Genomic DNA, 12,953 nt, shown 5'->3' with positions numbered 1-12,953 from the left:
CCCAGTTCCCATGTGTCCGTGACTGCGGGTCTGGAGCAGGCGGCAGCCGGTCAGATGAAGTGAGGACTCCAAGCACAGAGGGAGGGGTGGCGCAGCAGTGCAGGACAGGGTGAAGGTGGAACCCATCATTACTTCGGGGAGAGCTGAGGTGTCCATGTCACTGTCACCAGGAACTGTGTGCTGCCCCGCACAGTGTTACAGACAGGAGAAGTCACTAGAGTTTGGATCCTAGTGAATTGGCATGGTTACTCTGGACTATGGTAACATGGGAGCAATTCTATTCCATGGCCTTTAATACATTTCATTTTCATAGCACCTTTCATCCCAGGGTTTAAGTGCTGTAACGGAAGCAGGTACTGTGCACCCATTAGCACAGGGGAAACCGAGGCACAGAGTGGTTTAGTGACTTGCCTTGGGCCACTTGGAAAAACCGTGGCAGAGTCTGGACAGCCTTAAACCTCCTGACTCCCTCAGTTGATCACACCACACTGCTGCCTCATATGAAGCCACTCTGCTCCCTACCCTCCCCAGCAACGTGCTCCTACCCATTCTTCAGTGAAGTCTCATGCTCCTTTTTGATGCACAAATATATAACCAAAAAAAAACCCCAAAACAAAACAAAACAAAAAAACAAACCAAACCCAAAACAAACCCCACCGTCCAAAAACAAACAAAGAAAAACAAAACAAAAAACCCAAAACAAAACAAAAAAAAAGGTGCAGTAAACTAAATGTTTTAAAAAGCACATTTGTGCTGTCTCTGTGCAAAGATAAAAGAAATAAATACATGATTAAAAAATTAAAAAGGTTCACAGTATCACATATGGATAGGTAGCTGCGGTAGTGCACGTCTGGAAAACACTGTTACTACCCAGGATTCTCTACACCCAGCTGGAATTCTCTGCTGGGAGCTGCGGGTGAGCAGGTGGTTTCTTTGCTGCCCACGTCTGGGGTAAGTAGAAATACATGGTTATAGTTTTGCTCCATTCTGAAACGCAGTGCCCGGGATCCTGCAGTGCAGCAGTACTGGTGTCAGCAAGCTCTTCCCCATCCCACTGGAATGGCTGCATCAACGAAAAGGGAACACATCGACCTGCAGAGGGAATCACTGCTCTCTGCGACTTCTGCGTCTGCATAGAGATTACTGTAAGAGGCAGAGAGAAGAGAGTCACAGAATCATAGAATCATTAAGGTGGGAAAAGACCTCCAAGAATATCAAGTTCAGCCATCAGCCCAGCACCACCACTATGTTCACCACTAACCCACGTCCTTAAGTGCCACAGCTACACGTCGTTTGAACACTTCCTGGGACAGTCATGCCACCACTGCCCTGGACAGCCTGTTCCAATACCTGACAACCCCTTTCAGTCAAGAAGTTTTAAAAAATATCCAACCTAAACCACCCCTAGCACAATTTGAGGCTGTTTCCTCTTGTCCTGTCCCTTGTTCCCTGGGACCAGAACCCGACCCCCACCTGGCTACATCCTCGTGTCAGGGAGTTGTGAAGAGCAAGGTCTCCCCTGAGCCTCCTTTTCTGTAGGCTAAGCCCCCCCAGCTGCTCCTCATCACACTTGTATTCCATCCCCTTCCCCAGCTCCACTTCTTTCTCTGTGTCCCCTCAATGTCCTTCTGGTCATGAAGGGAAAGAGGATCAACTCCTGAGCACCAGTGCCCATGTCAGTCAGGTCTGTGTGCCGGCAACTTCCCAGCACAACCAGAGAGGTTGTTCTACACCCTCCACAAATGGCAACATGTCTGGAAAACCTGAAAACCTGAGCTCCCCAAAGCTTTTCCTGCACCAAACAACTGGGAATAAGGCAAAGCCCTTGCTGAGCAGGCTGAGGCTCTGCCAGCACAGAGCTGACTTGAGAGGCAACCGGGCTCTGCCACAGCCATGCAGGAGCCCCACACTGCCAGAGGCCAAGCTGACCTTGCAGAGGGAGCACAAACTCCGACCTTGACCCACCGGGCACCCGGCACACGGCTGCTGGACACTTACTGTATCGCTCTCCTCATCGGAGACAGAGTGGAGCTGAGCGCTATAGTGGAGCGGGGAGTAAACCCAACTCCTCTCGTCTGTCGGCTGCCAGAGTGGCCAGAGACGGCAGGGAGAATGCAGGGAGAGCAGCAGCAGAGCAGGGAGCAAAGGAGAGAAGAGTAAAAAATAAAAGGAGAAAATAAAAAGAGTAGGAAACAATACAGTAAGAACAGCTGTCCACCTGGAGGGAGAGCACTGAGCCCAGAGCCGGCTCTCTGCAGAGAAGCCCTCCTCATCCTCAGCACATACCTGCTCCCTGCCAAACGGGACATGGGACCTGTGCCAGATGCAGTGGGGGTGGCACAATCTCTCCTCTTGCAGGGACAAAGTTTTAGAGCTTTTCAGATGTCAGGGAAACCTCACCTCCCTGCCATGGCATCACCTGGCTCCAGAGAAACGGAGAGATCTGGGAAGTGACTTACCTAAGAGCAGTGACAGCTGTGGGCTCCTGCTACCTGCTACCAGCTCTTACCCTCCCATTTCCAGAGCCCTGTGCATGCTACAAACTGATGTCCAGGAGGGCTTTTACAGGGAAACTGGATTTGTTTGCTGTGCCTTCCTCCTTCTCTGCAGAAGGCAGCGGAGCAGGCAGGTGAGACCATGGTGGATGGCGGCCACTGAAAGGGAACACTCATTGCAGTGATTTTGGGCATAGTGGGGTGATGGGAACAAGTACAACACAGGAGGCAGAACACAACTGGACCCTGCAAAGAATGAGGGGAAGGAGGTGTGCCTTGAGGGACAGTTATCACAGCACTGGGCATTGGTGTGAGAAGACACACTCTGCTGCAGACACAGCACAGATTCAAAGGCTGGTCTCTGCTTCCAGGGTTCCCGGGGGGGGGGGGGGGTGTGTGTGTGTGTGTGTGTGTGTGTGTGGAATTTACATTGCAAATGGGCTCTTTTGTCTCCAGGGGAGCTCCCACAGAGAAGAAACTGCCCCCTTTGATCCAGCCTGGCATTTGCAAAGGAAGAGAAGCAGAAGTGGGTGCTTGGAAGAAGCCTGTGGTGTTCCCAGCCCAGGAACTGAGCATGACAGTCTACAATGCACAAGGAACTACAAGAAGCCAGAGAAGCTTTGAAGCACTGGGCTCTACATGCTGAACCTTTCAGTAACTACAGCTCCATTAGCAGAGACTGCTGGGAGAAAGGAAAGTTGCAAAACCCCTGTCTGGAACTTCTCAAAGGGTTCTGTCAGAGGTACAGGAAAGCTCCCCACCACATCAAGCTTGTCCCACATCCTCTTTTTCATCCATGATGGTTCATCCATCCTGACTGAACCACATGCTCCAGCCAGTCTCTTTCAGAGCCTTTTATGAGCTTTGATGTATGCAGGGAGCTGCGGGAGATAAAGGAGCATCCAGTGCTTGGCATTACCCCTCCCAGTGCCGGAGCAGCCAAATCCAGCTGAGGGGCAGGAGTTGTTGCCTATTTGCCCACAGAAGTGCATCACCTTCCTCATGCCATCAGCCACAGCCAGGGGCACATTCCTGCCCCTGCTTCCCCATGCACCCTGCCTGTAACCCAAACAGGAGCACCAGGCTACACCAGCGAGGCTCTAGCAGCACTGCCACCACCTCCTGGGGGACAGCAGCTCTCCCAAAGCCTGAGAAGGTAAATGCTAAACCCCAGAACTACCTCAATTCTAGATTCAGCCCCTAAAAGCTCAAATGCCTCCCTGCATCTTTTGGAAAGGAAAATCCTCCCTGTTCAAAGAACACCTTCAGTGAGGAGGGAGCCCACTGGTGATGCTGAGAAGAGCTGGAGAGCTGAAACCAGCCCTAACGCAGCACCAGCTCCTGCCTCATTTGGTTTATGAGCTGCTCCCCACAAGCCAAAGCAGTTCTGTTTGCAACTGGAGTTTTAGAAACTTCAGAACATCTTAATGATGTCTTTAAAACCCTGTTCCTGGGCTGAGGAAGCTGAGCATGACATCACCTATAGAGGCTCCAGTGCTTCTCTGGCCAGATCTGGTATTTAGAATCATAGAACAGTTTGGGTTGGAAGATAACCCAGTATCCCCCCCTTGCCATGGGCAGGGACACCTTCCACTATCCCAGATTGCTTCAAGCCCATCCAATCTGATCTTGGACATTTCCAGGGAGAGGGCAACCACAAGTTCTCTGGGCAACCTGTACCAAGGCCTCACTGCTCTCGCTTTTCCCAAGAGCTGGGTGACACTACGGCCCATCCCAGGGTAGGAGCTGTCACCAGTCTACAGAAAAGCAGGACAAAGCTCATGATTCTCTCAGATCCTACAAGGGGATCTACTAGTGTCATTTCAATATGCTTCCCCCATTTCTGCAGGGAGGTTCCTAATGCCCACTCAATCCAGAGCCCCAGCTGTTGAGAGAAATGGGGTGCTGGCCTCAGTGTTTCAAAGCTGCAGCACTGCTCCCCTACATGCTGTGCTGGTGTGGTCACTTACAATCCCAGAGGAACGTGAGGTAGTTCGGAGTCTGCGCTGGCGGGGAGAGTAAATCCAGTACCTCCCATCTGTGAACTGGGTGGCCCCAGGACAAGTGAGGTGAGAAAGGAAACAGAGGAAAAAAAAAAGGGTGATGTGAAAGAGAGGATGAAAAGAGAAAGCAAAAACCAAGGGGTTGGGCAACTCCAGGCCTGAACAGGTGAGCAGGTGGGAAAGCCGTGCAGGGGAGAGCGGTGCCCATGCCCTGCCACACTCTGCACTTTTATTCCCCAGGGATGAACAGGAGAATGAAGTGCTCTCCACGAGCAACTTCCAGTGATCAGATCACAGTCCCCTGGGACTGGCCATATCCTCCTCTGCACACACCATCCCTTTACCCAACATTGCCCCTGAGCACTCCTGTAGAGCAGCTGTGGTGCTACTTGAGTGCATGTGTGCAGTCTCACCTGAGCTCCAGCTCAAGTGGCTTTCCAAGGAGAGCGCCCATTGGAACTCAAATCAGCTTTTCCCTTCATCCCAGCAGTGACAAACACTCCACAGCACACGACACACATTTAATGCAAAACTCAGACTCAGATGAAGTATGAAATGCTGATGAGCAGTCAGTCACACTCTCTATGAACACACTCCGCAGAATTTTCTCTTGGGTAGAGGTGCCCCTCAAGCTGGGGGGAGTCCCTATGCCCAGGAACAGGGAGGAAGAGCAGCTGACCCTCACTAGAAGACACTTGCCAGAGGAGCAGGCAGGATCTGCCTGCACACAGCTGCCATCCACAGACAAGGAGAGGGCAGTGATGTTAGAGGAGCCATTTGCACTTTGAAGAGCATGCATCCAACCCCAAACAAGCTGTAAAACAAGACTGATTCCTTCCACAGCTCCCACGAGCCTCAGAGTGACAGGGCAATGAGTGAGCAGCTCTGCAGCAGAGTCACAAGAGCCCGGGGAAAGGCCAATGCTGCATTTTAGTTTAGCCTGAAGGAGCCCATCGCATGGGCTCCAGTCATCTCCAGCCCACAAAACCAACAGCAACAAGTCAGAGCAGGGAGAAGCCGGGCACCTCTTTTAATGAGGGCTGCAGTGCCCAGGCACGAGAGAGAGCTCAGCTTTCATGGGACAGGCACTCAGCTCTGCTCTGGGAATCCATGGGACAGGTACATGTTGCTAAAACACCTCTTCTCTGGTCTGCAGAAGTTGCTCAGCCATTGTGGGAGCTGAGTGAGGACCAGCGCCAGGCTCCACGGCACTCTGCTGCCAACCACCAACTTACTCCCTGGCTCAGCACTAGACTCCCACTGCATCACCTAATGCAGCCTGCAGGGAAAGGAAAAGCTGGAGTTCACCAGAGCCCAATGTCACCCTCTGCAACCACCTCCCTTTGGGTCTAGGCCATGTTTGTGTCAGGAAAGCAGCCAAGATCTCTGGCTGAGGAAGCAAGAACCTCTTTGTTGCACCCACATCACTCTGGCTTGTCCCAGGAGCAAATGTGCTGGCCTAGATAAGCACTTGTGCTTGGAAGTAGAGCAGCACAGCTACATCCACATCCACAGGAGGAGTGCCACCTGTGTGAGCCCCACTAGATGCTGTTTTGGGTTCTCCAAGTTTAATCCAATTCCTTGCATTCAAAAACCCACCCAGCACCAAGGTCTCAAGGAGCTCCTCACCAAGAAGGTGCAGAGCAGCCACTGCCCAGCACCCAGCTGAAACAGATACAGACAGCCTTGTCCAACCCTTCCCATCACACCCCAAGGGTCAGGTCTCTTACAAAGTATATGTCTGTGACTGGCACGTCATCTTCATCCGAGGCCTGGCTGGCTGGTTCCGAGGCCTGGCTGGCTGTCTCCACCTCCACGGTGGCTGTGGATGTGACGATGGCACAGGCTGAAGAAGCTGCCTCTCTGCAGAGAGGAAGGAAATGACAGTCTAGTCACTGCAGCCAGGACAGAAGCAAGCAAACTGATTTATTACAGAGGAGCTGAAGATGCTGTGCTGTCATATCCTGAAAGGTCACATCAGGGCAGATCAGAACTGTGCTCAGCCTCACCGAACACCCATGACTCCAGCACAAGCAGCCACAGCTCAAAACCCACTGTGTGGGCTCTGCTTAACACTCTACAACACTCACTCTTTGACTTCTTCTTCTTCAGGAGCTACAATCTCAACGTCACACTTGGGCTCCAGCTCGACACTGATTTGCTGAACCTCCTCCTCAACCCGCACCTCCTCGTGTGACCTGGAAACCCAAGAGACAGGCCCAAAAACTCAGCTGGGCATGAGGTATGCACAGCCCTCAATTTTAGGTCACCCTGAGTCAGTTCAGAGCCAGCCAAGCCTCTTGTGCAGCTCTGCACCAGCACACAGCTGCTGCTGCTACTGTGGCACTGTGCTTCCAGCACAGACTCAGTGGCTGATTTCAACTCAGAGGGAGCACTCAGACCTCCCAGGATTGAGGGTTTGGGATAACCAAAATTCCATGGAAAAAGAGCCAGTCCTAGAAGACTGCAACACTCAAGATTAACAAGGTGGGAAAAGAGGGCAAGAGCAAAGGAGTTAAACAGCCAGTGCTGCAGAAAAGATGGACAGTGTCAGATGGAGCATGGGAGCAAAGAGAATTGGCCTCCAGGGAAAATTTGTGTCCAGAGTTAGCCTGGCACCTGGCCAGAGCCTCTGACTTCTTCCAAGTCTCCCACCACACCAAAGCCACTCCAGGACTGAGATCAGATTTATCTGCACATGCTGGAACTGTTTCTGACAATCTTCACTTTAATACCTCATGCTATTAAAGCAATTACTTGCGCCAGCAGGGCTGGCTCCACGGGAAGGAGAAGCAGAAACCTGCCAAGCTGAGGGGCAGTTGTCAGAGAGCGGCTGTGCTCTGGGTTCACTGAAAGCACTGCCTTGTTCTGGGTTGGCTCTGACCAGAGCTGGGGCCAGTGGGCAGCACTTCTGCCCAGCTCCATGCAAGGAACTCACTACACTTTTCCTCACAGGGCTGGACCTCAAACCTGGAGTGAATTCCCCAGCAGACCAGAATAACCAGAGGTGTGACACATTCTTGAGCAAACTGGGTGAGGTTTTTTCCATCTCAGCTCATGAATGTAAATTCTTGCTTTAATAGATTTGTGTCTGTACTGGTTTTCAACAGGGGATCCCTGAGAGCTCCACAAGTGCATAGGTCCCTACTCTCCCAGGAAGGACATATGGAGGCACTAGCACTAGAAAGGGACAAATTAGGCAAAAAAAGAGCAAAGGTGGCCACACCTGCAGACGGTTGGTATAGCCCTGGCATATCTGTGACAGACAGATCTATTCTGACCAAGCCACTGAGCTCCCTGAATGCTTCCAGGTCACTCTGATTCACCTGACCTATTTCTGGATGAGCAGTCACACACTACAGCAGCTCCCTCCATCCATGAGGTACCATTGAATCTGAACTGTTTCGGATGAAGCCACTGCATTTTCCACATGGGCCCCACCACTGGGGCCTGGGTTTAAGTCTCAAATTTTCAGCAATTTCTAACACTGGATTCTGCAGGATATGATGTGCTTCACAAGCCCCTGACACTTCACACAGGCCTCTGCCCTCCAGGGACAGGAATTTACCAGGATTCAGCGACATGCAGCATCCAGAGGTATTTTCATTAGGAAATACCACAGAAAGGGATTTTTTCACAGTGCAAGTCAACCAAACTCAGCAAATTACTTAAAGCTTGGAACAAGGGCAGATGCCTGCAATGCCTGCCTCATCTTCCAAAGGCCTTTCCTTCCAAGCACCAAATACTGACTGCAGGGAGAGAGGACATCAGGCTGTCAGGCTCCTCTGGCTATGGAACATCCCAGGACTGAGTCTCTGATGTAATTTCAAAGCCTACTACACCTACACAATGTCCTGGAAAGCGAGGGCAGAGTGAGCAGCATCCGCTGGCTCCTCGTGCAGATCCTGGTGACATGGATGATGGAGTAATTTTTACAGGCGCAAAATAATTCCACAATAACGCACCATAATTTCATGATATGAGCCTCTAAAATCAGACACCCCTCTGCAGCAGAGCATTTCTGTCCTACCTTGCCCTTGGCTCTGAGACATCACAGCAGAGAAAAAGCCTCACAAATTTCTGAAAACACTGGAAGCTGCTTCTGTGGGGACTGAGGGTGCTCAGTACCTCACAAAGTCAAAGCCCTTTCACTCTGCCAGGCCACAAGCAGATGCTCAGAGGGGGAATGTTCCTGCTGTCAGGGCTCACTTACTTGCTTAAATGGACTTAAATGACCTTCCTTGACTCTGGTGCTGGGTGGGTAGGTAAATTTGGACAACACTGTTGTCCCCTTTCCTGTCAAATAACTATGGTATTTTCCAGGCACTAAGAGATCTGCTTTGCAAGGAAAATTCTGTGTAAGAAATGCGGATCATCTGACTGCAGAAGCAGCTCAGCATCTGTGCCAAAATCCTGGAGCTACTGAAATTCCCACTCAGCCCTCTAAGAGACCTTTGCACGGGGATAAACATGAGGTCTCTGAGCAGCAGAAAGAAGATGAAACAAGATAGGAGACCCATTTCTCACCTGCCATCCTGCCCTGAGGAGTGTGTACGCCTCCTGTGGAAAGAAAACAGAAGGAGGAGCAATTTAAGCCAGAAACCCTGCACTGTCCCCAAATCTACCTCTGCATCCCATAAAGGAGATGTTCTACTTAAAAATGGACACTTCTTCCAGCAATAATTAATCCCATCAAAGCTGTGTCTGCTTGCTCCCAGGAGAGATTTAATTAAAATCGGTCATTAGCATTCCAGAGTGCAGGGCAGCCTGCTGGGATCTGCAGCACAGAGAGGAACAGCAGCCACTTGACGCCAGTGGGAGCAGGGGAAGTGTCCTCACCTGTACCTGGGCTGCTCAGAGGTCTCCGAGGGGGATCGCTCAGGAACGGAGAGAGATGTTGACGATAGTGTCGTGGCTATAGAGGCCGTGGTAGCTTCTTCAAAGGAAGGAGGAGTGCAAGGGAGCAGGTCTGGCCTGCCTGCTAGCCCAGAGCAGGGGCAGGGGAGAGGCAGGAAGAAGAGAGGATTAAGTCAAAGACCAACACTTCACCTACACCAGCCCTGTGCGAGGCTGTTCCACCATGAACCTGCACATCCGCACTGGGACCGAGCACTCAAACCACAGACAGGCAGGAAGTTTAGCTGGGTCCATGAACATGACAGCCTCTCCCAAGGCATCCTCTGGAGAAAACCAGTCAGCACCACTTCCAGCACAACAGGTAGGGAATAGAATGCCAATGAAGACTTCTCAGTGGTGACCAAAGCTGGATTAAAGGCTTGGATCACCAGGGATAGATATCCAAATAAATTAAGACATGAACCAATTGTCCAGTGCTCTGCATAGGGAGCAATCCAACACCCATGCACTGACTGGAGGAGCTTGTCCTCCAGCATGCAGCTGTAAATGCAGCAGATGGAAGTGAAGGAAAGGCAGCACAGAACCAGCTCATTCCTCTGTTTTTGAACGGCAAGATCCTGCCTGTTATAACTGCCCAAATACTGTCATTGGAGTGCTGCGGTTCCCAGTCACCACCCCCTCCCCCCACTTTTTTTTTGAAGGGTAGAAAATGCAACTTTCTGTTGGCTTTTGGGCTCTGACTTATGGTGCCCCTTGGCAGCAACTGTCTTGCAGCAGTGAGTGATGCAGGCGACCATTTTTACTGCAGAACCCCACAGTGCTTCAAATAAGGGATTTGGTCTCCTTTGATGCAGAGGTGATGCATCAAGTACCTGCTGGTGCTGCGACAAAACAATGTACTCTTACCTTCTTCCCTGTCCTGGTTAGGTTTAGCACCTGCAAAGCACAGCAAGACATGCAATGAAGAGCTATCCATGAGGAAAGATCTGCAGTTGGTGCACAGTGGGGGACTTGATGAGAACAAGGGAGGATCCTAAGGAACTGCTAGGAAAGAAAGGGTAACCATAGAGCCAATACCCTGAGCAGGGCTGTCACCTTCATCGTCAAGCGTGGGGTAACTCCTGGCTGCCCGCAGGTCGTACTGGGTGTCATCCTTCTCGGAGGCCAGCTGGCTGGCCGAGAACGCCGCAGTGGGACCCGCCGTCTTCACGGCCAGCAAGGCACCGCGCCCTTTCTTTGAGGGGGAGGACTTCAGAGCTGGGGGAGGGAGACACAAGGTCAAAGTACCACCACCAGCTATGGTGACACCAAAGGCATTTTTCCCTTCACAAGGAGAAGCTCTGCCCTCACACATATCCCTCCTCAGCTGAACCCAGGTCAGGTGCAGGGAGCCTGAACAGACCAAGGCGAGCTGTGACAATCTGAGGGCTCTGCAGTTCTCAGTTTTGCTCTGTATCTGGAATGTTTTGGGTTGGAAGGGACCTTAAAAACCCATGTCATTCCACCCCCTCCATGAGAACTAGAACAGGTTGCTGCAGGCCCTGTCCAGCCTGGCCTTGGACACTTCTAGGGATGGGGAAGCCACAGCTGCTCTGAGCAACCTGTGCCAGGGCCTCACTACTCTCTAATTTCCTAGCTTCTAATCTAACCCTACCAGCTCAAAACCATTGCCCCTTGCCTGTCACTATCTGCCTGTATAAAAAGTCCTTCCCCTTCCTTTTTCTAAGCCCCCTTTAAGCACTGGAAGGGGCTCCAAAGTCTCCCACGAGCCTTCTCCAGGCTGAACACCCCCAGCTCTTTCAGCTGTACCACAGTGGAAACCCCTGCTCAGGCTCCAGCACAGACTCCTTGTGAGGGCTGCAGCAGCAAGGACAAGGTAAAGTCTAACAGCACAGCAGCCCCTGAACTTGATACTTACAGGAATTCTTTCGAAACACTGTGTTGGTCATGAATTTGAAGAATCTCTCTGCATAAAAGCTGGGTCTGTGTACTGATACCGTGTCCTACAACAGCAAGAAGCAATTGTTTAATTTTAAAATGATCCCTCAAGGCACAATTTCTGTAACAACCAACAGTCTTCTTTATTCCAACATCTAGCACTGACAGAGCCTTAAAATGGAAAGGCTTAACTGAAACACTCTAATTAATGCTATAAATAACCCAAAAGTGTTGCCTCTGATTGCATTTGATTATAGTCTTGCTGGGATTTTATAATGGATTTTGGTGATTTTATTCCTTTGTAGACTTCCTGGATGATTTTTAAACATTGGCCTGATTGCATACATGAAACTTCTTCTAGCTTTGCTGAATGCCATTCCAAGCACACCTGAATACTTTTGCATGTCATACAGATACCCAAATTTAACCAAGGGTCTCCATACATTTAAAAGGTTTTTGTTTAAAATTGTAAAACTGAGACCCTTTCTGCTTCTGACGTTTGACTGCACTTCCATGATTTGGCATCTCCACATTTCCTTTGCCAGTTTAAGGAAAGCCAGGAAACGCAAGGCTGGAAAACGGTTTCCACGTCCAAGGCTGTTCTGTCAGAAACAAACACCTGGCTGCTGCAGGAATGAAGCCAGCAAGAAAACACGAAAAGGTATTTGCTGGCAGAGAGCTTGCTGATGTGGAAACAGCCAGTCACCAAAGAGAACAGCACAGGGCTCCTGACAGCCCAGGAACACACACATCTTGGTGTGTGCTCCTGGTATCACAGGAGGAGGAAAGGGACAGACAGGAGCATGGGAGGAAAGCTGTGAGCACAACAGCTCAACATGTGAGAAACTGGACTGAGCAAGGACCCCGCCTGGGAATACGTGGCACCACCCTGCTGTGCAGGAATGAGAGGCAAGAATTGCTTCTTTCATCAGGTGCAGCTGTGCCAGGTCAGGCTCTATAAATAGCCATTAGATAACCCTGCTAGGCTTGGACAATTCCTGCCTCTGCACAGGCACTCACCCCATCATGGACAAGGGCCTTCCAGGTGTGTTCTAACTTCTTGATGAACCTAATTCCAAGGAAAAATGGAGATAAAAATAAAGATACAGATTCAAGCATGCACTCTGTACCAACCCCCTTTCAAACCCTATGGGGGAGTTCCCTGAGCTGCCAATGTCACCAGGAATGAGCCTTCTCCAGCATCTCCCCCAGGTCAGGACTGCCTGACAACACCACAGGGAAGGAGGAGCTGGGCTGGAAGAGGTGCACCTTCCACCCCTGGAGACTGCTTCCCACACTGAGGTGGGAAACTACTTTATGAGCAGCTCATCATCCTGGACAAAGGGCTGTGTGTTCCCAGCTGTTCTAAGGATGTGATGGAAGCCCATGGCCAGCTTGGGGCAGCCATACTTACTTATCCTCACAGTCTAGAGGAGAGGACATTCCCCGTGCTTTCATTTGGTACTAAAAGAGGTGCTATCAGCCAGAAAATACACACTGCCAGGTTACCTACCTGTATGACTGCAGGATATCTATGATTCCTACATGCAGCAGGAGACGCTCTCCTTTGCCGTTCACTGCTGGGATCCCTCCCATCCTGCAGGTAAAGCAGAACTTCAGCAGGTGCAGCTTTAGTCAGAGCACCTCTAACACCCAACCT

The 12,953-nt window shown here is 50.9% G+C and overlaps 1 protein-coding gene across 8 annotated transcripts in view; it reads right to left on the bottom strand.

The window, feature by feature from the left end:
• Positions 1–717: 717 nt before the first annotated feature.
• Positions 718–12,953, bottom strand: part of PIP5K1C (phosphatidylinositol-4-phosphate 5-kinase type 1 gamma) — a 49,245-nt gene continuing 37,009 nt past the window's right edge. Inside the window, exons 9-19 of one of the 8 annotated variants that reach the window (XM_066336440.1) lie at positions 12,807–12,890; positions 12,314–12,362; positions 11,274–11,358; positions 10,433–10,612; positions 10,262–10,291; positions 9,338–9,479; positions 9,026–9,058; positions 6,589–6,696; positions 6,229–6,361; positions 1,999–2,082; positions 718–1,143 (exon numbers count right to left, since the gene is read on the bottom strand). In XM_066336440.1, the coding sequence (XP_066192537.1) occupies positions 1,141–1,143; positions 1,999–2,082; positions 6,229–6,361; positions 6,589–6,696; positions 9,026–9,058; positions 9,338–9,479; positions 10,262–10,291; positions 10,433–10,612; positions 11,274–11,358; positions 12,314–12,362; positions 12,807–12,890 (931 nt within the window). In that variant the 3' untranslated portion in view covers positions 718–1,140. The other 7 variants (XM_066336441.1, XM_066336442.1, XM_066336444.1 and 4 more) reach the window with 7 other exon arrangements.

This window comes from Sylvia atricapilla, chromosome 26 (genome assembly GCF_009819655.1).
Source record: "Sylvia atricapilla isolate bSylAtr1 chromosome 26, bSylAtr1.pri, whole genome shotgun sequence".
Classification (NCBI taxonomy): domain Eukaryota; kingdom Metazoa; phylum Chordata; class Aves; order Passeriformes; family Sylviidae; genus Sylvia; species Sylvia atricapilla.
This window is presented reverse-complemented; position numbering and strand designations above follow the sequence as displayed.